Source organism: Sebastes umbrosus, chromosome 15 (genome assembly GCF_015220745.1).
Source record: "Sebastes umbrosus isolate fSebUmb1 chromosome 15, fSebUmb1.pri, whole genome shotgun sequence".
Lineage (NCBI taxonomy): Eukaryota > Metazoa > Chordata > Actinopteri > Perciformes > Sebastidae > Sebastes > Sebastes umbrosus.
Window position 1 is genome coordinate 30,618,985 of NC_051283.1, and position 25,508 is coordinate 30,644,492.

At 38.8% G+C, this 25,508-nt stretch overlaps 2 protein-coding genes and 1 long non-coding RNA gene across 6 annotated transcripts in view; 1 reads left to right on the forward strand and 2 right to left on the reverse strand.

Annotated features, from left to right (window-relative positions):
* The window catches only part of LOC119503172, a 15,404-nt gene extending 10,359 nt beyond the window's left edge, over positions 1-5,045 (reverse strand). The window contains exon 1 of the long non-coding RNA XR_005210259.1: positions 4,991-5,045. This is a non-coding gene — a long non-coding RNA (uncharacterized LOC119503172). The remainder of the gene's footprint in view (positions 1-4,990) is intronic.
* The window catches only part of LOC119503122 (H-2 class I histocompatibility antigen, Q9 alpha chain-like), a 26,219-nt gene extending 788 nt beyond the window's left edge, over positions 1-25,431 (forward strand). The window contains exons 2-8 of one of the 3 annotated variants that reach the window (XM_037794717.1): positions 2,291-2,557; positions 3,956-4,234; positions 4,809-5,105; positions 5,302-5,409; positions 5,768-5,785; positions 5,922-5,994; positions 6,506-6,729. In XM_037794717.1, coding sequence (XP_037650645.1) covers positions 2,291-2,557; positions 3,956-4,234; positions 4,809-5,105; positions 5,302-5,409; positions 5,768-5,785; positions 5,922-5,968 — 1,016 coding nt within the window. In that variant the 3' untranslated portion in view covers positions 5,969-5,994; positions 6,506-6,729. Of the gene's footprint in view, positions 1-2,290; positions 2,558-3,955; positions 4,235-4,808; positions 5,106-5,301; positions 5,410-5,767; positions 5,786-5,921; positions 5,995-6,505; positions 6,730-20,755; positions 21,023-22,641; positions 22,921-23,511; positions 23,812-24,006; positions 24,109-24,466; positions 24,485-24,620; positions 24,694-25,204 lie in introns of those variants that run through there. The other 2 variants (XM_037794719.1, XM_037794718.1) reach the window with 2 other exon arrangements.
* psmb8a (proteasome 20S subunit beta 8A) overlaps positions 9,977-25,508 on the reverse strand; it is a 52,802-nt gene continuing 37,270 nt past the window's right edge. The window contains exons 8-9 of one of the 2 annotated variants that reach the window (XR_005210251.1): positions 18,597-18,602; positions 9,977-10,297 (exon numbers count right to left, since the gene is read on the reverse strand). Coding sequence is in view for 1 of the 2 variants with exons in the window: in XM_037794733.1 (XP_037650661.1) it covers positions 10,377-10,465; positions 11,706-11,910 (294 nt within the window). In the remaining variant the exon portion in view is untranslated. The other variant, XM_037794733.1, reaches the window with a different exon arrangement.

Here is a 25,508-nt window from a genome sequence, read left to right on the forward strand (position 1 = left end):
ATTTAAAAAACCTGATATAGTTTGATTAACTTATATATATATATATATATATATACATTATTTTTTTTATTTAAGAAAAATAATATTATTCACAGATATTTAACACAGAGCATTTATTACTTTTCTTCACCCCCCACTGCCTAGACAAAATGACGTATAATAATATATCTACACAGGGAATGATGGTTCAAAATTAAGATTTTAAATAAATAAATAAATACATAAAATAATGTAAATAACCAAAAGCTAAAACAAATAAATAAATAAAACAAAAATAAAATATAAATAAAGAAATAAAGAATAAAAAAAGCCAGCAAACACATAATTAATAAAATAAAACATACATAGATTCATTAATTTAACATGTTGCATAGGAAAAGATATAAATAAATGATATTTAGAGAATAATTAGACAACACAGAAAAACACACATAATCAATAACAGCCTACTGAACATTCATATCATCATGTATTTATTGTCTTCAGTGATATAATATTTCATATAGTATATTATTCTATCTAATAATGCTTTAACGTAGTACCTCCATACTGAGTTGTGTTGGTTGGGTCAGATGACATCACACTGATAGTTCCATTGACTGTACTATATCATGCTGTTTAGTAGAGCTACACTGATAAATCACACGTCCATATTATTTGCTGATATCAGCTTATTGCAGATATATGGTATCGGTGTATATATCGGCTGATAAGTAACAAGAAACTGAAGTGCAGAAATGCCAAACTGAGTTTGAGCTCATTCATAAACAGTGTCTCCATCACATAGTTTGTCCTCCAGAGAGCACCAGTTCATTTGTAAACTGTGAAATGTCCCACTGAGTTCTACTGGTCACAAAACAACAACAACTAAGGAATCTGTATCAAGTTTGTCTGTTTATGTTCTGTGTCTCTATTCAAAATACTGTCGGCCCATATGTTGAATATTGATATCAGTGTCGGCCTCAAAAATCCAGCATCGGTCGGGCGATGCTGTTTAAGGATTTGATGTATTAACAGAATCACATTTATTCTTGGACAGATTTGTTACAGAGGACAGTAGAGGACAGTAGGGGACAGTAGAGGACAGTAGGGGACAGTAGGGGACAGTAGGGGACAGTAGAGGACAGTAGGGGACAGTAGAGGACAGTAGAGGACAGTAGAGGACAGTAGGGGACAGTAGGGGACAGTAGAGGACAGGAGAGGACAGTAGTAGACAGCAGAGGACAGCAGAGGACAGTAGAGGACAGGAGAGGACAGTAGTAGACAGCAGAGGACAGCAGATGACAGCAGAGGACATTAGAGGACAGCAGAGGACAGTAGTAGACAGCAGAGGACAGTAGAGGACAGCAGAGGACAGCGGAGGACAGCGGAGGACAGTAGAGGACATGACAGTGGAGGACAGTAGAGGACAGTAGAGGACATGACAGTGGAGGACAGTAGAGGACAGCAGAGGACAGCAGAGGACAGTAGAGGACAGCAGAGGACAGCAGAGGACAGTGGAGGACAGTAGGGGACAGTAGAGGACAGTAGGGGACAGTAGAGGACAGCAGAGGACAGTAGGGGACAGTAGAGGACAGTAGAGGACAGTAGAGGACAGGACAGTGGAGGACAGTAGAGGACAGTGGAGGACAGCGGAGGACAGCAGATGACAGTAGTAGACAGCAGAGGACAGTAGAAGACAGCAGGGGACAGCAGGGGACAGCAGCGGATAGTAGAGAACAGCAGGGGACAGCAGGGGACAGCAGCGGATAGTAGAGAACAGTAGAGGACATTGAATGTGTTGAATATAGAAGATGAAATATGAATCACATGCAGCGTTTCTGTTTTGGTCAGAGGTTTGTGATTTCAGACTTCAAACTAATGTGATAATGAGGAGTGTGAACTACTAATGATGCATCCTGAAGAATAAATGACTCCACTAACTGGAAACTAAACTGGACTTTCTCTTCACATTGAGATATCCAGCACTAGATACAAATAAATCAATAAATGATGTCTGTTTTTACAAACTGCTTTCTATCAATGAATGTCAGCTACACAACTGTATGACCTAAATATGAGACTCCTTTTATATTTTATTTCAGAATTAAAACAGTTTTCAAGACTAAATCATCAGAAATATTAAAGAGTGTCTGGAACTAAATATATTTATATATTTATTGACTACACAGAGATTATTAGGATGTCTTGTAGTTCTTTTTGATTCTGTGTGCAGAGAAATAACATTGTTCAGTGATTTATAAAAGTATGATATAAAAACTGAAATCATGACGTTAACTTTCTCTTCCAGTGATTCACTCTATGAAGTATTTCTACACTGCGTCTACTGGAGTCCCAAACTTCCCAGAGTTTGTGATTGTTGGGTTGGTTGATGAAGTTGTGATAGTTCACTATGACAGTAACACCAGGAGAGCAGAACCCAAACAGGACTGGATGAACAACGTCACAGAAGATGATCCTCAGTACTTGGAGAGGAACACTGAGCGCTCTAAGGGTCACCAGCAGGTCTTCAAAGTCAGCATTGACAATGTAAAGCAGCGCTTCAACCAAACTGGAGGTTTGTTCATGTTTCACTTTCTACTGATAAAATGTTGTTTATATTTTCATCCTGTATTTTAGTGAACAGATGTTACCACACACACAGTGTTTCTGTCCATCCCATAATAACCAGCAGAGATGATGAACCCTTTGTCTCCACTAGATTAGATCAGAATCAGTCTACTGAACTGCCCACAGTGAGTTGGTCCATAAGAACTCTGCTGCAGGAACCTGTTTATCACAACAGTTTTACAACCCACAGCTGATAGAGGAACATTACAAAGATCCGTTATTACACCTGTTCAACAAGCATAAACACGATGAAATGGTTAAACATGGAGGAAAGCAACGTTTCAATCTGCTCTGTCTTCTGTCTCTCATCCACCGCTGCTGTTTACACAAGCACAGCGTGTTAGCTCTGCAGCTAACAGCGCGTTATAATATTGTATCGTATCTTGAGCTGAGTGAATCGTCACACCCCTAATATATATATATATATATATATATATATATATATATATATATATATATATCTATAGCTGCTGAGCAGCTGGAGTCTAGTGACTCATCCTGGACTGAAAGTGTCCTTCAGTGGAAGCTTCTAGAGCAGCCTCAGGACAGTCTGGTCTGGAGTTTCTCACAGGAAGAGGATGTTGTTGGACTGATCCACTGGCTGCAGGGTCTCAGTGGGTGTAAGGTTCAGTCCAGGATCAGGTTTAATGTGAGTCTGCTAGTCCAGGGGTTCTCAACTAGTGTGCCGCGGCACACCGGTGGGCCGCAGAGCGCCATCTAGTGCCGCGGAGGCAGTGGTACTAGATTATTTTTGTATTATTATTTAGCAAAGTGAACAGGTAAAACCTAAAGGAGGTAAGATGCCAGCTGCTGCAAAACCAAAGCCTATTGAAGGAGGCTGAGACACGGGCGGACACGGGTCTTGTATTGGGTATAACACATGCGCAGTGTAACCACTGTACCACTGCCTCCGCGGCACTAGATGGCGCTCTGCGGCACACCGGTGTGCCGCGGCACACTAGTTGAGAACCCCTGTGCTAGTCAGGACTCTGTTCCTGCAGCTCACATGAAGCCACAGCACCTTCAGCAGTGGAGAGAAACTGTTGGTCTCAGTGGGGGCACTGTGTCTCTGTGGTAAAAAGAGGATCTGAACTGTGTTAGGATGTCACTCTGTTTCCCAGCAGTCTCTGCCTCTCTGTCTCTCTCCAAGACGTCCACACTGTCCACATGATGATTGGCTGTAAGTGTCTTTCATGGAGCCAATAACAGCAGGAGGTGTAGATCCTCTGTCTTGGTGTCTGTGGATCAGTGTGTCTCTGTGGTAAAGATGTGATATCAACTGATAATAGATGACTGGGCTGTGATCTCACTCTGGTTTAATGCCGTCTCTGTCTCTCTCTCTCAGATGTCCACATTTTCCAGAACATGTACGGCTGTGAATGGGACGATGAGACTGGTGACGTTAAAGGTTATGATCAGTATGGTTATGATGGAGAAGACTTCATATCATTTGACCTGGAGACAGAGACATGGGTCGCTCCAAAACAACGGGCTGTCATCACCAAACACAAGTGGGATAATAACAAAGCTTTGATGGCACAGAAAAAACACTACTACACCCAGATTTGTCCTGAGTGGCTGAAGAAGTATGTGAACTATGGGAGGAGCGTTCTGCTGAGAACAGGTAGAATCACATGACCTGAACAATCTTCATATGTCTCCTCTGTTTCTAAGCAACAGTAACATTACAGTACATGTCACCAACATACAGAGACCCACTGCGTCTCTCTTTACACACATTTCTCTTTCTTTCATTTCCTCTCACCTCTCTCACACTTTGGTATCAACACCAAATAACGTCCCATTGCTCACAGACTATTTGACCAGTAATGAGAATAGTTTGATCCCTGAACAGATACAGGTGTCTGCTAACAATTTATATCAAGTTTGTTTTAGAGCTAAACCCGAACGTGAAAGACACAATTTAGATAAATGTACAAGGAGGGCATTTTCACTAAATTCTGCCTCCCCGGGACGGTTGGGACATCTTGTTCTGGACTAAACAAATATCATTTAAATTGAATAAATGCAGTCTAAATATTAACACCTTATATTTAAAAAGTCTCCGTCCCTACTGTCCCCCTGTCCCAACCGACCCCGCTCTCCCCTATGTGTTACGAAGGCATTTAAAACCCATCAAACAGGAATGCTAATATTAATATGCAGTAAATAATAATACTGTTGTCTTTACTCTCCAGAGCTTCCCTCAGTGTCTCTCCTCCAGAAGACTCCCTCCTCTCCAGTCAGCTGCCACGCTACAGGTTTCTACCCTGACAGAGCCGCACTGTCCTGGAGGAAAGATGGAGAGGATCTTCATGAAGACGTGGACCTCGGAGAGATCCTCCCCAACCACGATGGAACCTTCCAGATGAGTGCTGACCTGAAACTTTCATCAGCTGAAGACTGGACGAGCTACGCCTGTGTGTTTCAGCTCTCTGGTGTGGAGGACGACCTCGTCACCAAACTGGACAAAGCAGTGATCAGGACCAACAGAGGTGAGACTGAGATCAGGAGTGATGGAGATGGCAAACACACATTTAGTTCACTGTCATCTTTGTAAATTAATTTTAGATTTTAGATGTTAAAAAGCCTTGTGTAACTGTTTTAATGTGTAGCCACAGTTCAGAGATTAGAGGCTCCTGCTTCATGTGTTCAGGTTGTGACTATTTGTTGTTGTTTTGTGCTCAACAGAGAAAGAGAAGCCCACTGACATGACCGTCCCCATCATCGCTGCAGTGGTTGTTCTTGCTCTCGTCCTCATCGCTGTGATTGGAGTCGTCATTTATAAAAAGAGGAACGGTGAGAAACCCAAACAGAAACATCGTCTCATGTCTTTTCCTCTCTGTTTTGATTTTAGACTTTTAAGTTGATGCTTTTATCCAAACTAATTTAACTTCCCAGCACATCTAAATGTGTTTGAACCAGCAGTCAGTGCTGTAAGGCTCAGAGCCACAGTTTGATGATAATATGACTATAGCATGATGATGTAAGGGAGAGGTGATGGAAGATAAATGATGTCAAACAAAAGGTAGAAGGGATTTATTTATGAGTTTGAGTGAGTAGAAGAGCGGGTCATCACTGGAAACATTAAAGGAGACAAAGTCTGACATCTTCAACTGTGACAACATCAATAATTAGTCTTGTCTTTTTATTTCAGCCAAACGCCCTCCATCTCGTAAGTACAACTTGTTTTTATTCTATTTCCTCTGAGCTGAATCTCTGTAGATTAAAAAGAGTTAGTGTATTTTGTGCTGAAGGACTTCTTCCTGCAGTGTTTGCTGAGGGCTAACAATGTGTTTCTGACCTTACAGCTGTAAACAACGCTGAGGTCTTGGAGGAACTGAATCCAGGATCCTAAATGATGAACACACCAGCCTGCACACAGTGAGTTGCTTCATATGGGACATGAAGCATTCACACCTGTTGTTCAACAAAGCTGCCTTAAACTATGTGCAGAAGGAGCTTCTGTGATTGTTTCTTTATCCGCTGTAAAACTTCTGTGACACGTTGTAGCTGGAAAGAACATCTTTGAGTTTTTCCACAACGAAGGTGAAACTGTTTAATATGACGTGAAGTGAGATTATTAAGAGAAAGACGGAGATGCTTTCAGAAAGCTTCACATCAGCAGCTCAGATAAACTGTCTGTAGATTAAAAACTCAAATATTAACCTTTAGAAAAACAGAGACACCAATTTATTAAAATGGTGTCGAACCAAATTAAAATAAACGATTTATACTAACAACATGTTAACACTTCAATGACTGAATCATGGATATCTGAGGTCTACATGAGGCTGTAAATATGTGCTTTTGTTGAACTGAACTCTCCAAACATTAATGGTAAATAGTTTTGTTTTCTATTTTATGTATTTTTATTTTCTTTTTGCCTCTTTAGGTTTATGGATACATTCTGCACTGGATCAAGGAGCGGTGCCACATTCTCCTCCGTCAACTGGGAATTCATTGGTTATTCTTCATTCATATCATAAACTGGTGGAATCAGGGTTGGGAATTTATTTGTAGTTGATTGGAATACAAAGAAATTTATTAGAAACAAATTACAAATATTATCAAACATAAATGGTGACATTAAATTATTTGGATTATTTAGTTTCAATTCAAAATAAAAGTGTAATTTCCTCTGATAAAATATTAGTTTAAATGTTGGTAAATCAAATGAGGATGATTATTTTTGGAGAGAAGTAAAACAATGAAAGCATCACAGAACTCTTCATACATAATAAAGACTAAACAATAAATCCACCATAGTTACAGTTTGATGCTTCTGCTGTTGGGGTTTTTTCTGCTTAGTGGTAACACAAACGTTAATTTACAGATATAGACACCATAGAAATATTTCTATGATAGACACACACACACATCCACGTACACTCGGGTCTGTCAATATGATATATACCTTGAGATAACAGATAGTCAATACTGCTAATCAATCAGCAGCATCCAGTGATGATCCCCTATGCACGCACACACACACACACACACACACACAATAGAAACATCAGTTCAACATTTATTATCCAGTTGTGTAAATAGTTTGTTTGATTATTTCTTTAAAGGGACTGTTTGTAAGAATCAGAAATGTCTTGTTAACAGCGACACCTGTGGCCGTTAAGTCAACGAAAGTCCGCGCCCTTTTGCTCGCGTTCGCTCTTGTGCTTGCTCTACATAGACATGACCGAGCATCGCTCAAAACAGTGAGGCGACACACGTCAGCTAACAACTCCGCGGCCGGAGGGAACAGGGGAGACGCCGGAGTTTTGGTCGGAGACGATAACGTTTCTCTCTGCGGAGCCCCGTCACTTCACAAGACACGGGAAACCTCTGTTGGTCTGGAGGAGCTGCAGAAGTTATTTCTGCACAAACGTCCACTGTACATTCACTAGATATCCTCAGAGCTAAACTAACTCTTCTGCAGTGTGGAGTGAACAGCATGCACGTGAGAGGTGGAGAGAGAGAGAGAGAAGGAGCGCGTTGTGTGAGTGAAGGCAGGCAGAGGAGCAGAGGAGCAGAGACTCCGGTCCTGGAGACCAAAGCTACGGTCTCCCCCGCGTCCTCCGACCGCGTCCAACACTGTTTAACAGACGGGCTTCACTAGATACAACTCCGTGTAGTTTGTGTTGGAGTCTGAGTCTGAACAGCGTAGACACACGCGAGCGCGTATGGGACACCGACCCGTAATGATTTATACGTGTAAGAAGTTACAAACAGTCCCTTTAAAAACTGATACATTTTGAAGATCTTGTTTTTCCAAAGCAAATAATAATCCATGTATTTGAGTTTTTTCTTAATTAATCAGGAGTGTGTTGTTGTTTCATAATATCTGTTGATCTGTTTTGACACATTAATATATTGTAATGTTAGCTGAGCTTCTAAAAGGGTTGTGGGATGTTTGAAGCTTCTCAGCACACTGATAGAAATGTTCCTGTAAATATAAACAGCGATGCTCAAAATCACGTCTTGTGTTGGGTTAAATCAGCGGTCAGCAACCTGCGGCTCTTTAGCCCCTCTCCAGTGGCTTTGACAACGAAAATATATATGGAAATGAATAACAGTTATTTTTTAACATCATTGTTGTAGACCTAAAGTGTGTCCTACATTCTCCAATTGTAAAAAAGAAAATATGTAGCCTATACACTGAATCAAAATTGTCATCACTTCAATCAACTAAAACGTGCGTCATAGCCTATGTATGTATGTCTTCGGCCCGGCGCCTTATCCTCTAATTTTGCTGAACCTTAATAGCTCAATAGGCTCGCTGTCGATTCCAAATCCCAAAGAAGAAAAGTCTCTGAGTAATTTAATAGTGCGCGGACAGATTCAACAATAAAACAGTAATATTGAAAGACATTTTCAGAAGAAGCTCACTGCATCTGCTGAATATATTCCAGCAGGAGCTTCCAGCCAAATGTCCTGCGTCTCTTTTGGACTTGTGTCCTCACTGCATTAGACTTAACAGTCTGTGTTACCTTTGATAGTAAAGGTTGCTGACCCCTGGGTGAACTAGATGAACGTGAATGAAGTTGTTCTGCTATTTTACTCCTTTGTACTGTTTTGCTTTTCAATAAATTGGCCAAAATTACAAATGTGTGTGTTTTTGTGTGATTCCAGTGGCTGATTGTAGCTACACCTATCTGAATAGTATTCACTATATAGTCAGAAAGACTAAATGAACGTGTCTCTGACCTGTAGATGTTAAACTAAAGAGCAGGAAGAGGAAGGAGGATTTCACTTTTCACATGACAAGAAAACAAATGGGATGATTTAGTTTGACCACCTTTTACATTCTCTCTCTCTCTCTCGTGTGGTTTTCTGCTTTCTCTAATAAGAAAGGTCTTAACATGTTATTTGTATGTATATATAAATACAGTATAGACTGTATATATACAGTATATATTCTTTTATTGATAGACTTGGCAGATCCACTCCACTCAGCTATTCTTCCGGCTGCACGCTGCACTGGTATTCCCCTCTAAAAACCTGTTGCACTGAAATCTGTCCGGCAACTGATGACATTACAACAGTCAGGAAATTCTGTGGCTCCTCAGTATCTTTCTAACTAGATGTAATGTGCTGTAGGTTATACTGTACCTACAGTAATAAATACCCAAAGTACATACTTTATGTCATTAAAAATAGCTGTGATAACATTTTGTGCAGCCTTTGGTTTTTAATATATATTTTTTTTAAAGTCATATCATTAACTGCTAGCCCTCTGTGACCTCCAAAGGTTAACTTCACAAACAGATGAAGTACTTATACTTATATACCTCCACGGGTAAAACCTGTGTGGCTGAGTTCTGCACGGAAACAGATGAGCTATTTTGTCAAAATTTATATTTTTTTTGTGTTGCATTACCTACCTGTATTATACTTTAAACTATAAATTATATAATAAACCATACTTAAATATACCGAAGTGATATAACACAGTTCATTATTAATATGGATATGTTAGTAGGATACTGTAACATCAGTTATCAGAAATATGACAGCTTTAGAAATCTCCCCCAACAGGTTTAGTCATGGAAATGAGGTTTGGCACTTCCTGTATGTTTGCGGTCACATTTCACCAGACGCCCAGCGATGATAAAAACAAAGTCTGTAACGATCAGACGATGCATCGAGAATGTTTCTCCCATAAATATAAAAATAAGATATATAAAAAAAACACATAGATTTACCTCACGTTGAAAATGTGATGACACGATATTGAATAACTATGTGGTTGACAGTAAACAAGGAATATTATTTATATTTAACACCCACATGTCAACATATTTTTACTACATATATCAAACAGCAACATGATGCATCAGTTCAGGTTAATCATTACAGGACAGAGCAGTGGGCTGAACAAACGTCTTTATTTGGAGCTGTGTGTTGTGTTGCTGAGATTGTTTTAACAAAACCACAAAACAATACACGGAACCATGTAAGAATCAACATACACAGTACCTGCATTACATGATATTTAAAGAACAATAACCAAACAAAGATGTTAACCATCAATAACAGTTTGATTCTGCAAAGTTTAGGTTCATCTGTCCCGGAAAGAAACGGTTCTTTAGCATTTCATGTTCTGATATTTCATTGATTCAAAATCAGAAATGGACCACACACTCTGCTGGGAGACAAAGTGGGGTCATTCATTTCTAAAATCAACTATAAAAACATGTTGCATCATCTTGGAAACAAGCGCTTTATTGGGTCGAGTGCTGAGGTTGATCTGGGTTCAGGGGTCAAACTCAGAACATTCCCTTCCTGTAGCGGTGGATCAACTCTGATACGTCATCCTTACACACCTTTATCCAGCCGTCCTCCTGCATGTGGTACACTAGACACACACACACACACACACACACACACACACACACACACACACACAGATGAGTACACACATTCACACATGTTCACACAAATATACACATAAACACATAAAGACAAAAGTCCCAATTTACCCTTTTCAAGTGCTCACAGTACGACGGAGTATTAGGGCCACATTGAGGGAAAAGTGGCCAAAGTGAGCATGGTTGACATACCCCGCACACTGCTTGACCCCTACTAAAGCAGGGCCAAAGGTTCTGCCCTTTTGGAACTAATGGAATTAATGAGCATTAACTAATTAACTAATGGGCACCCTGGACTTCTAACCCGCAAACGAAACAACTAGACCAAACTGTCAACCATCAGACCAAAGTTGAAGTTCCAAAGTTAAATTGTTTCTGAGTTCTGCTCCGGAAACTAAAGTGTGACACGCGAACGGGCGGAAGTACGGAAGGAGGGACGGATGGAAGGTAAAGTCATACTATTTCTAAAGTAGAACTTCACAAGATGCTCCACGTTCCTCATTTTCACACACGCTGCTCTATTTCCCCTCTAAAATAACATGTAAAACTACTACTTTATAATATTATGACTTTATTCTCATTATTTTACAACTTTTATTCTCGTAATATTATGACTTTATTCTCTCAGATTTATTTTTTCCCTCAATGTGGCCCTAATACTCCAGCGTTATACATTTCATGACTGTACAACATTCAGTCTATGCTTCGTCGTGTCCGGGTGCTACGGCTGATTCCCTGTCGAAGCTTCCCCACAACGCATTCGTCAAAGCGGATGAGCTACAGGCAGTTTAAGTCTTACACATCAGTCATGTCTTTCTTTAATAAATCGTTAAGCTCGTCTTGTTGGTGGTGTGGTCCTTGCTAGTGAAAGAGCAGTTGAGGATGATGGGAATGTCATTAGTTTTGAAGGTTTGATGATGGTGACAGATGAAAAGTCAGAGGATCACCGGTACATGAATGTCTGAACCAAATGTCATCGTAGTCCATCCTAAAAGTTGTTGAGATATTTAACTGAAAACCAAAATGTGAACCTCACACTGGAGCTCGAGGGAAAGTCAATCAAATCAGTAGGATCCATCCAATAGTTGTTAAGATGTCAGTCTGGACCAAAGAGGACGGACTGACCCACTGTAACCATACCAATGGTGCGGCCAAACAGAGATAAAAGATATGCTTGAATGCTAAATCAAAAAACAAAGCCGAGGAACATTCTCAGAGTATACTCACTGTTGACCGACCCTCCAGAGTAGGCGTCCCTGTGCGTAGCGTGAGTGATGCCCCGACGGCCCAGTTCGTACGCCTCCTCCACCGTCATGTCCTCCCGGTAACCGCTGTCCACCACGCCATAGGCGTAACTGTTACCACAGCCGGTAGAGAACATACAGCCAGACAGACGCGTCCCATTGTCATCCACATAGTACAGCCCAGGGCCCTGGAGAGCACAGTTTGGGTCATTAATCGGTATAGTCTGCAGGGAAATGATCATTTTAATTTACATTATTTTACCAGACAACTAGATTAAGAGACCAAAGCTACGGTCTCCGACCGCGGCCAACACTGTTTAACAGACGGGCTTCACTAGATACAACTCCATGTAGTTTGTGTTGGTGTCTGATTCTGAACAGCGTAGCCACACGCGAGCGCGCATGGGACACTGACCCGCAATGATTTATACGTGTAAGAAGTTACAAACAGTCCCTTTAAAAACTGATACATTTTGAAGATCTTGTTTTTCCAAAGCAAATAATAATCCATGTATTTGAGGTTTTTCTTAATTAATCAGGAGTGTGTTGTTGTTTCATAATAGAGGCATAATAGAGTGCTTTACTGTTAATACAAAAGAAAATCTGTTAAATTACGCTCATAGGCCGTTTTTTAACTGAACTATAATGCATTCTTAAAAAACAGCACTTTACTGCTGATCAACTGTCTGAAGTATCATGAATAACAGTTTCATGCAGTATTTTTTTAATTCTGGGAAGAGCAATTTCACCTGATCTGCACATGTGAGGCTGGATCCGTTCTTTATTCATCCATTCCCATCTTACTGATTATTTGGTGAGTAGTAATTTTATTTAATTAATAAATCTGTGCAAAGTTTATCAGTGATGTTTCCAGTTAGTTTGCATTACAGAATATGTGCATGTCATGATAGAGGGATTCAACAGCTAGCTAGAATTTCACAGATGATTGCACATTAATCGGACAACACAAGGAGCTCATTTTAATTTCTATGTATTCAAGTTAATATCTAAGTTAATGTGCTGACACATGTATTTTGCCAGTGAATTCATGCATAACGACGGTGTATACATTTTACAGTCTATGGAAGTCCCTTCAACATTTAAAGTAACATTAAGACTTCAGTGCACGTTGGTTATTGGGTGGTAATTCAGCAGAGCAGATACAAAATTGAAGGAAAGTTTATTTACTAGCTAACTAGTGTTTTTGAATGATATCTGAAAACCACATGTTCTATAGATCAGATGGTCAGAATATTCATAATTGATCAAAAAACGGTTTCTCAACCAGTAATGCACACCACTCAACACAATTCATTTCAAACATTGACTAAAAATCCATGAAGTTGACTGAGGAAAATTCTTTCTAAGTTTCAGGTGAAACAGCAGGAAGCTATTGGCGCTGGATGGTCAGCCTTGAGGGCCACTTCATATGTGAAGGGATCCAGCCCACCTTCTTGATGGGGCTTGCTGCATTATTTTCCACCTTCTACATCTGCACACTCAAGTTAATCTCAAGGTTAGATACTTTCAGTAAAACCTGTATTTTTATTGTGGCATTAATCTAAGTGATTCACACAACTTGATTTTTACACAGTACCTGAAGAAACACTATCATTTTTCAGGTGCACCGTAGGAATAAACCCTGAGAGAGGCACCAAGGATGGACAGGGCAAAGTCTTCTCAAAGAAAACTGGCAAATTCACGAGCTACAAGACAAGACTACAACCGTACATCCACATGTATCCACTCTGCTGATGGGACTCATGGACTTGAGTGGGACTTCATTTAAAATGGTGAGTTTACATTACATACATGATAAGAGGAAATGAGGGCTACACACGCTGATTTTGTACGTGAGAAGTTACAATGAAAGTTATGTTGGAACTCATATCTCTCTCTCACACAGTCAGCGGGCTACCAAGGCTGGATTGAGAGAACTGGTGTCTTTGAGTGGGCCATAAGTCATTCACTAACTCACTCCCCCATTATCGCCCAATACTTGGACTTCCACACTTATCCATGTGCCTTGTTAGAGCCTGAATATTCATACTTGGACATGATGTCACATGTCTGGTGGTGTTGGTGCTCATTAGTATATAGACAAATTATTTTTTATTTAATGTTAATTTTGTTTTCAATTTGTACCACTGATATGCCTTAAGGCTCAGCAATATATTCAGTATATTCACATGTTACATGATATAAGGCAAAATATTACTTGAGAGTTTTGTTTTAACTCTATGATATAGCTCAACTCTCTGTAACTGTTCCACAAAGTAAGGTTAGTAAGATTGACAGATGTCTTCAGAAATGCTATTTCTTCTGAAATTTGGTTTGTTATCTGTGTCAGGTTTTTGTTGGCGCTGTGTTGAACTTCATATGAAAATAAAAAATAAAGTGCAATAAGATAAGCTGTAGATGTTCTTTTCTCACACATTGTACATGATTGGAAAATCAGTGAATTAGCTCTGTTCTTCACTCACATGTTGTTATGGTTTGCATTCTGTGCTTGTAGCCAGCTATAGACAGACATTTTGGGCCTTATAGCCTTAGCCTTTTTCTTAACAAGTGCCTTTAATTGTATTTAGTGTGACTATTCCTATGTCTTTAACCTGCTAAGTCTATTCATCTAGGCAAAAAATAATGTTTATTAAAATGTATGTAAAAAATACAACCTAAATAGTGCATTGAAACAAATCAGTAAGATAATGTAAAAGAAAAGGATAAAAACAGCTTTATAATGTATCTTTAACCAGTAAATTAACTGTAAAATACTGTATTTTTCGTTAACAGTACAAAGCTGTAAATTTCAGCGACAGTGTAATAATGTACATTTTACAGTAGAATAATGGCAACCCTGCTTCCAGCTCTTTACTGTTATTTTACTGGGAAATTCTTAACAGTGTATGTCTTCGGCCCGGCGCCTTATCCTCTAATTTTGCTGAACCTTAATAGTTCAATAGGCTCGCTGTCGATTCCAAATCCCAAAGAAGAAAAGTCTCTGAGTAATTTAATAGTGCGCGGACAGATTCAACAATAAAACAGTAATATTGAAAGACATTTTCAGAAGAAGCTCACTGCATTTGCTGAATATATTCCAGCAGAAGTTTCCAGCCAAATGTCCTGCGTCTCTTTTGGACTTGTGTCCTCACTGCATTAGACTTAACAGTCTGTGTTTCCTTTGATAGTAAAGGTTGCTGACCCCTGGGTGAACTAAATGAACGTGAATCAAGTTGCTCTGCTGTTTTACTCCTTTTGTACCGTTTTGCTTTTCAATAAATTGGCCAATATTACAAATGCGTGTGTTTTTGTGTGATTCCAGTGGCTGATTGTAGCTACACTTATCTGAATAGTATTCACTATATAGTCACAGAGACTAAATGAACGTGTCTCTGACCTGTAGATGTTAAACTAAAGAGCAGGAAGAGACTAATTATTTGGGCAAACCTGGGATTCTTCACAGATAACTGAAGGCAAGGCAGCTTTATCTGTAGAGCACATTTCAGCAACAGGGCAATTCAAAGTGCTTTACACAAACATTCAAGAACATTGTGACAAAGTGCAAAAGAACATTAAGACATAATTAAAACAGTCATAAAAACGTTAAAGATTAGAAAATAAAAATAAGCTAAAAATAAAAGCTAAAATAGAGAATAACACACAAGAGTAAAAGTTATAGTGCAGTATAAGATCATTATCTGGTTTAATAAAAGGCAGCAGCAAACAGGAAAGTTTGAAGCTGTGATTATAAAGAACTCAGAGTTGAAGCGGTCCTGCAGGTTTCTGGGAGCTTGTTCCAGATATTTGGTGCATAAAAACTGAACGCTGCTTCTGCATGTTTAGTTGTGACTCTGGGGACACTAAGCAGACCTGATCCAGATGACCTGAGAGGTCTGGATGGTTCAGAACATAGCAGAAGATCAGACATGTATTTTGACCCTGAACCGTTTAGTGCTTTGTAAACCAGCAGCAGTGTTTTGAAATCAGTTCTCTGAGAGACAGGGAGCCAGTGTAGAGACCTCAGAACTGGACTGATGTGATCCTCTTTCTTGGTCTTAGTGAGGACTCTAGCAGCAGCGTTCTGAATCAGCTGCAGCCGTCTGATGGATATTTTAGGAAGACCAGTAAAGACGCCGTTACAGTCGTCAAGTCGACTGAAGATAAATGCATGGACTAGTTTTTCTAAATCCTGCTGAGACATCAGTCCTCTAATTCTTGCTCTATTCTTCAGGTGATAGAAGGCTGTCTTTGTAATTGTCTTAATGTGGCTGTTAAAACTCAGGTCAGAGTCCATGACTACACCAAGAGTTCTGGCTTGGTCCGAGCTTTTTAACATTAACTGAAGGCAGAACTGAAACTTTTGAACTGAAGGGAGAATTTTACTTTTCACATGACAAGAAAACAAATGAGATGATTTAGTTTGACCACCTTTTACATTCTCTCTCTCTCTCTTGTGTGGTTTTCTGCTTTCTCTAATAAGAAAGGTCTTAACATGTTATTTGTATGTATATATATAAATACAGTATATACAGTATATATACGGTATATATTCTTTAATTGATAGACTTGGCAGATCCACTCCACTCAGCTATTCTTCCGGCTGCACGCTGCTCTGGTATTCCCCTGTTATAACCTGTTGCACTGAAATCTGCCCGGCAACTGATGACATTACAACAGTCAGGAAATTCTGTGGCTCCTCAGTATCTTTCTAACTAGACTCAATGTGCTGTAGGTTATACTGTACCTACAGTAATAAATACCCCAATTACATACTTTATGTCATTAAAATAGCTGTGATAACAACATTTTGTGCAGCCTTTGGTTTTGAATTTATTTATTTTTTAAGTCATATCATTAACTGCTAGCCCTCTGTGACCTCCAAAGGTTAACTTCACAAACAGATCCTCATAGATGATTGACCTTTTTCCATTAACACCTACAGTATATACCTCCACGGGTAAAACCTGTGTGTCTGAGTTCTGCCTGGAAACAGATGAGCTATTTTGTCAAAATGTATATTTGTTCGTGTTGCATTACCTACCTGTATTATACTTTAAACTATAATAAACCCTATTTAAATATACTAAAGTACTATTAAGTGATATAACACAGTTCAGTATACATATGGATATGTTAGTAGGATACTGTAACATCTGTTGATCTGTTTTGACACATTAATATATTCTATTTTTAGCTGATCTTCTAAAGGGTTGTGGGATGTTTGAAGCTTCTCAGCACACTGATAGAAATGTTCTTGTAAATATTTCCTGCTAGTATTTTTGGGACAAGAGACGATTTCTCTCTTAGTTTTATAAACGTAAAGAAATTGAACAGCGATGCTCAAAATCCCGTCTTGTGTTGGGTTAAGTAGATGAACGTTGAATGAAGTTGCTCTGCTGTTTCACTCCTTTTGTACTGTTTTGCTTTTCAATAAAATCCCCAATATTCCAAAGTTCTGTCTTTTTGTGATTCCATATATATGCTCACACATCTGTGACTGTAGCTACAATAATATGAATATTGTATCTGTGGGCGTCAATATTTGATTTCTATCACAGAGACATAATTATTTTAACCAAAGGAAATGTAAAATAGATCAAGAATAGAAGATATGACAATATGTTTTGATTTGTTTTATAAACACAGACATGAAACTCTCCAGATAACACTAATGATCTGGAACAGGCAGAAGCAGTGAGTCCTAATGAACCTACCCACAATGCAACTTGATTAACTCCTTTTTAATGTCTCTCTGCTGAACCCTGCTGTTTTTTATTTCTGGTAGGCTATGAGGCCTTTTCAGGACTCAGTAACGGGGTTAGAGCTCCTCCACTGGCCAGAAACAGCACAACCCTCTGGAGCATTTCTCGTAAATCCCCTGATGCGTCTGTTAGGTTTCGTTTCTGTGTTGTTGTGACAGAGATCCAGCATGATCTGCATATTGTGGCATACACAGTAACATGGTTGTTATTTTGGTCCCTGCCAGGCCATCGCAGCTTCTTGTCTTCTTCGTTTTGCCACATTCCTCTGGTGTTGAAGAAACAACATCAAACATGATCATCAGTAAAACTTCAATGATGTGAGACTGAAAAGTCATACATAAAGTGTGAACAATTGGCTTTAAATCTACAAGAAACTGCACCTAAAGGAAAATAACCCTTGTATCTGGTGAATATATCAAAAGGAAATGAGTTGTATTTATCATTTTCTTTAAAAAGTTGCATGTTAAAAGCACATAAAAACACCCAAGTATTGCTCTCTGGATATGAGGGCCATGACCTTGATGTGTTGTATTAAATAGAGTGCTGGTCGGTAAAACACAGTTTGTATGTGTAGACTGTATGTGTGAGTGTTCTGGTCCATTCATTGTTTCTGTTTTACTTGTCCTCATCTGACCTCTGTTCTCACAGACGGGATTCTACTCCTGAAAGGTTGTAGCCTCACATTAAACTGTTTGTCATATCTCACAGGTGTTTCATTTTATCATTCCAATTTTTCACGACTTTATAAATCAATTTCTTCCTAATGCCTTCATATCATTGTTTTCTATTTTAATTAGTGCTTATTAAAAAAAATACCTCTATTCCACCTGCAGTTTTAAGAGATTGAACTAAATTATTTATTGGGTTCTAAAATTATATATATATCTATATATATATATAAAATAATGTTTTTTTTTTCTTCAGATGACATTAATTACATAATTTTTAATAAAATGTATGAAGTATTTTATGGGTCCAAACACCTGTCCCACAACTGTCATATTATGAAGTCATATTTATGACTTTATATACATTATGTGCTGCTGTTTGTCTCCTGTTCTGTAGTTTTTCTGTCAATATATAGTGTCACTTCCCACTGAAAACCTGTGTTGTTCAATCTCACCTAGTAACTCATGATGAGTCATGACGCACAGCCAATGTGGAGTTTTCTAATGGTCAGAATGAAGCTGCTGCGCATGTTGGAAGGAAAAATAACGTATAATAATATATCTACACAGGGAATGATGGTTCAAAATTAAGATTTTAAATAAATACATAAAATAATGTAAATAACCAAAAGCAAAAATAAATTAAATAAATAAATAAATAAAACAAAGATAAAATATAAATAAATAAATAAAGAATAAAAAAGCCAGCAAACACATAATTAATAAAATAAAACATACATACAGATTAATTAATTTAACATTTTGCATAGGAAAAGATATAAATAAATGATATTTAGAGAATAATTAGACAACACAGAAAAACACACATAATCAATAACAACCTACTGAACATTCATATCATCATCTATTTATTTTCTTCAGTGATATAATATTTCATATAGTATATTATTCTATCTAATAATGCTTTAACGTAGTACCTCCATACTGAGTTGTGTTGGTTGGGTCAGATGACATCACACTGATAGTTCCATTGACTGTACTATATCATGCTGTTTAGTAGAGCTACACTGATAAATCACACCTCCATATTATTTGCTGATATCAGCTTATTGCAGATATATGGTATCGGTGTATATATCGGCTGATAAGTAACAAGAAACTGAAGTGCAGAAATGCCAAACTGAGTTTGAGCTCATTCATAAACAGTGTCTCCATCACATAGTTTGTCCTCCAGAGAGCACCAGTTCATTTGTAAACTGTGAAATGTCCCACTGAGTTCTACTGGTCACAAAACAACAACAACTAAGGAATCTGTATCAAGTTTGTCTGTTTATGTTCTGTGTCTCTATTCAAAATACTGTCGGCCCATATGTTGAATATTGATATCAGTGTCGGCCTCAAAAATCCAGCATCGGTCGGGCGATGCTGTTTAAGGATTTGATGTATTAACAGAATCACATTTATTCTTGGACAGATTTGTTAAACATCTTTCAGTGCAGAATATTTAAAGTTCAGCTTAACACAGAAATATGAGCTAGATGCATTCAGACAGGAGAGGACAGTAGAGGACAGGAGAGGACAGCAGAGGACAGTAGAGGACAGCTAAGGATAGTAGAGGACAACAGACGACAACAGAGGACAGTAGAGGACAGTAGAGGACAGTAGGGGACAGTAGAGGACAGTAGGGGACAGTAGAGGACAGTGGAGGACAGTAGGGGACAGTAGAGGACAGTAGAGGACAGTAGGGGACAGTAGAGGACAGTAGAGGACAGTAGGGGACAGTAGGGGACAGTAGAGGACAGTAGAATCAGGACAAAGTGTGAATCAACATCAGTTGATGGTGGAGGGAATGTTTTAACAGGATATTAGAGTTCATAATAAATCTGATCTTAATCCAGCATATAACTGATACTAATAGAAACTGTACAGAACGACTAAATGAGAAATCAAAACGTCACTTCAGAGAACTTTCTTAAATATAAAGCTGTGTCTGTTAACGTTTTTCATTCAGAGGATTTAGTTTAACACTAAATATTGGTTATCAAACATACTGGGAGTCAAACTGAAATATAATTCTTCCATTTACATGAATTAAGAAATCCAGATTTTCAAATCTAAAAAGTTTGAATGTGTTGAATATAGAAGATGAAATATGAATCACATGCAGCGTTTCTGTTTTGGTCAGAGGTTTGTGATTTCAGACTTCAAACTAATGTGATAATGAGGAGTGTGAACTACTAATGATGCATCCTGAAGAATAAATGACTCCACTAACTGGAAACTAAACTGGACTTTCTCTTCACATTGAGATATCCAGCACTAGATACAAATAAATCAATAAATGATGTCTGTTTTTACAAACTGCTTTCTATCAATGAATGTCAGCTACACAACTGTATGACCTAAATATGAGACTCCTTTTATATTTTATTTCAGAATTAAAACAGTTTTCAAGACTAAATCATCAGAAATATTAAAGAGTGTCTGGAACTAAATATATTTAGATATTTATTGACTACACAGAGATTATTAGGATGTCTTGTAGTTATTTTTGATTCTGTGTTCAGAGAAATAACGTTGTTCAGTGATTTATAAAAGTATGATATAAAAACTGAAATCATGACGTTAACTTTCTCTTCCAGTGACTCACTCTCTGAAGTATTTCTTCACTGCGTCTACTGGAGTCCAAAACTTCCCAGAGTTTGTGTCTGTTGGGTTGGTTGATGAAGTTCAGATAGATAACTGTGACAGTAACACCAGGAGAGCAGAACCCAAACAGGACTGGATGAACAAAGTCATAGAGAAGGATCCTCAGTACTGGGAGAGACAGACTGAGGTCTGTAAGGGTCAACAGCAGGTCTTCAAATCCAACCTTGAAGTTGTAAAGCAGCGCTTGAACCAAACTGGAGGTTTGTTCATGTTTCACTTTCTACTGATAAAATGTTGTTTATATTTTCATCCTGTATTTTAGTGAACAGATGTTACCACACACACAGTGTTTCTGTCCATCCCATAATAACCAGCAGAGATGATGAACCCTTTGTCTCCACTAGATTAGATCAGAATCAGTCTACTGAACTGCCCACAGTGAGTTGGTCCATAAGAACTCTGCTGCAGGAACCTGTTTATCACAACAGTTTTACAACCCACAGCTGATAGAGGAACATTACTGCCTGCTGGTTTCTTAAAGTACGGAGCAGGACTGTAAACGGGCCGCAGGCTGCTTCTGCTGGGTCCTCATATGAGAGGAGTAGCAGGAGGTTTTAATAATACTTTTATCATTTAATAATATTTTTAATTTAATTATAATTCTTGACATTTTATAGTGTAAACAATTTATTGATTTATTCATAGTCATGACATAATCAATAATCACAACAATAATAACTTTTATCCTTAAATATATGTTAAAACTACAGATTAGATTAGATTACCTTTACATGACCACAGTGTGTCTATGATACAGTATTTCATTTTTAATTTATCAAACATGTTCTAGTTCAGGTTTCTCAATATGAGGATTTGCTGCTTTTCTCTGTTTAATATCATTTTATATTAAATCCTGTTCAGTGTTGTTCAGACAAAAGAATCAATTTGAAGATTTCACTTTAGACTCTGAGAACTTGTGACGGGCATCTTCACTATTTTCTGACATTTTAAAATAAGTAAATGTTTAATCTATTAATCCAATAATAATTGATGATGAAAAGAATAATGAGTTTCAGCCCTAACTATACAGTAGAACTCCAGATTAGATTAGATTAACTCTACTGTACTGACCACAGTGTGTTGGTCCATCCCAGCAGGCAGCATCAAGACAACATCTGCAGCTGGAAACAGCTGTTGGTTGTCTTGAATGACTGACTGATGGATGGACCAATCAGGACACACAGACTGCCTCCCAGTCTCCATAATGGTCCTGATGGTCTCTGCCTTATTGTGACCAGTTGTAGTAACACAGTGCTGTCCTGGCTGAGCAGCTGGAGTCTAGTGACTCATCCTGGACTGAAAGTGTCCTTCAGTGGAAGCTTCTAGAGCAGCCTCAGGACAGTCTGGTCTGGAGTTTCTCACAGGAAGAGGATGTTGTTGGACTGATCCACTGGCTGCAGGGTCTCAGTGGGTGTAAGGTTCAGTCCAGGATCAGGTTTAATGTGAGTCTGCTAGTCAGGACTCTGTTCCTGCAGCTCACATGAAGCCACAGCACCTTCAGCAGTGGAGAGAAACTGTTGGTCTCAGTGGAGGCACTGTGTCTCTGTGGTAAAAAGAGGATCTGAACTGTGTTAGGATGTCACTCTGTTTCCCAGCAGTCTCTGCCTCTCTGTCTCTCTCCAAGACGTCCACACTGTCCACATGATGATTGGCTGTAAGTGTCTTTCATGGAGCCAATAACAGCAGGAGGTGTAGATCCTCTGTCTTGGTGTCTGTGGATCAGTGTGTCTCTGTGGTAAAGATGTGATATCAACTGATAATAGATGACTGGGCTGTGATCTCACTCTGGTTTAATGCCGTCTCTGTCTCTCTCTCTCAGATGTCCACATTTACCAGAAGATGTACGGCTGTGAATGGGACGATGAGACTGATGAGGTTAAAGGTTATAATCAGTTTGGTTATGATGGAGAAGACTTCATATCATTTGACCTGGAGACAGAGACATTCGTCGCTCCAAAACCACAGGCTGTCTTCACCAAACACAAGTGGGATAATGAGAAAGCTTACATAGCACAGAAAAAACACTACCACACCCAGATCTGTCCTGAGTGGCTGAAGAAGTATGTGAACTATGGGAGGAGCGTTCTGCTGAGAACAGGTAGAATCACATGACCTGAACAATCTTCATATGTCTCCTCTGTTTCTAAGCAACAGTAACATTACAGTACATGTCACCAACATACAGAGACCCACTGCGTCTCTCTTTACACACATTTCTCTTTCTTTCATTTCCTCTCACCTCTCTCACACTTTGGTATCAACACCAAATAACGTCCCATTGCTCACAGACTACTTGACCAGTAATGAGAATAGTTTGATCCCTGAACAGATACAGGTGTCTGCTAACAATTTATATCAAGTTTTGTTTTAGATCTAAACCCGAACGTGAAAGACACAATTTAGATAAATGTACAAGGAGTGCATTTTCCCTAAATTCTGCCTCCCCGGGACGGTTGGGACATCTTGTTCTGGACTAAACAAATATCATTTAAATTGAATAAATGCAGTCTAAATATTAACACCTTATATTTAAAAAGTCTCTGTCCCTACTGTCCCCCTGTCCCTACTGTCCCCTGTCCCAACCGACCCCGCTCTCCCCTATGTGTTACGAAGGCATTTAAAACACATCAAACAGGAATGCTAATATTAATATGCAGTAAATAATAATACTGTTGTCTTTACTCTCCAGAGCTTCCCTCAGTGTCTCTCCTCCAGAAGACTCCCTCCTCTCCAGTCAGCTGCCACGCTACAGGTTTCTACCCTGACAGAGCCACACTGTTCTGGAGGAAAGATGGAGAGGACCTTCATGAAGACGTGGACCTCGGAGAGATCCTCCCCAACCACGATGGAACCTTCCAGATGAGTGCTGACCTGAAACTTTCATCAGTCCCCCCTGAAGACTGGAGGAGGTACGCCTGTGTGTTTCAGCTCTCTGGTGTGGAAGACCTCGTCACCAGACTGGACAAAGCAGTGATCAGGACTAACAGAGGTGAGACTGAGATCAGGAGTGATGGAGATGGCAAACACACATTTAGTTCACTGTCACCTTTGTGAATTAATTTTAGATTTTAGATGTTAAAAGCCTTGTGTAACTGTTTTAATGTGTAGCGACAGTTCAGAGATTAGAGGCGCCTGCTTCATGTGTTCAGGTTGTGACTATTTGTTGTTGTTTTGTGCTCAACAGAGAAGCCCACTGACATGACCGTCCCCATCATCGCTGCAGTGGTTGTTCTTGTTCTCGTCCTCATCGCTGTGGTTGGAGTCGTCATTTATAAAAAGAAGAACGGTGAGAAACCCAAACAGAAACATCGTCTCATGTCTTTTCCTCTCTGTTTTGATTTCAGACTTTTAAGTTGATGCTTTTATCCAAACTAATTTCACTTCCCAGCACATCTAAATGTGTTTGAACCAGCAGTCAGTGCTGTAAGGCTCAGAGCCACAGTTTGATGATAATATGACTATAGCATGATGATGGAAGGGAGAGGTGATGGAAGATAAATGATGTCAAACAAAAGGTAGAAGGGATTTATTGATGAGTTTCAGTGAGTAGAAGAGCGGGTCATCACTGGAAACATTAAAGGAGACAAAGTCTGACATCTTCAACTGTGACAACATCAATAATTAGTCTGGTCTTTTGATTTCAGCCAAACGCCCTCCATCTCGTAAGTACAACTTGTTTTTATTCTATTTCCTCTGAGCTGAATCTCTGTAGATTAAAAAGAGTTAGTGTATTTTGTGCTGAAGGACTTCTTCCTGCAGTGTTTGCTGAGGGCTAACAATGTGTTTCTGACCTTACAGCTGTAAACAACGCTGAGGTCTTGGAGGAACTGAATCCAGGATCCTAAATGATGAACACACCAGCCTGCACACAGTGAGTTGCTTCATATGGGACATGAAGCATTCACACCTGTTGTTAAACAAAGCTGCCTTAAACTATGTGCAGAAGGAGCTTCTGTGATTGTTTCTTTATCCGCTGTAAAACTTCTGTGACACGTTGTAGCTGGAAAGAACATCTTTGAGTTTCTCCACAACGAAGGTGAAACTGTTTAATATGACGTGAAGTGAGATTATTAAGAGAAAGACGGAGATGCTTTCAGAAAGCTTCACATCAGCAGCTCAGATAAACTGTCTGTAGATTAAAAACTCAAATATTAACCTTTAGAAAAACAGAGACACCAATTTATTAAAATGGTGTCGAACCAAATTAAAATAAACGATTTATACTAACAACATGTTAACACTTCAATGACTGAATCATGGATATCTGAGGTCTACATGATGCTGTAAATATGTGCTTTTGTTGAACTGAACTCTCCAAACATTTATGGTCAATAGTTTTGTTTTCTATTTTATATATTTATATTTTCTTTTTGCATCTTTAGGTTTATGGATACATTCTGCACTGGATCAAGGAGCGGTGCCACATTCTCCTCCGTCAACTGGGAATTCATTGGTTATTCTTCATTCATATCACAAACTGGTGGAATCAGGGTTGGGAATTTATTTGTAGATGCTCATTGATTGGAATACAAAGAAAACTAATTAGAAAAAAAATTACAAATATTATCCAACATAAATGGTGACATTAAATTATTGGGATTATTTAGTTTCAATTTTAAAAAAAAGTGTCATTTCCTCTGATAAAATATTTGTTTAAATGTTGGTAAATCAAATGAGGATGATTAT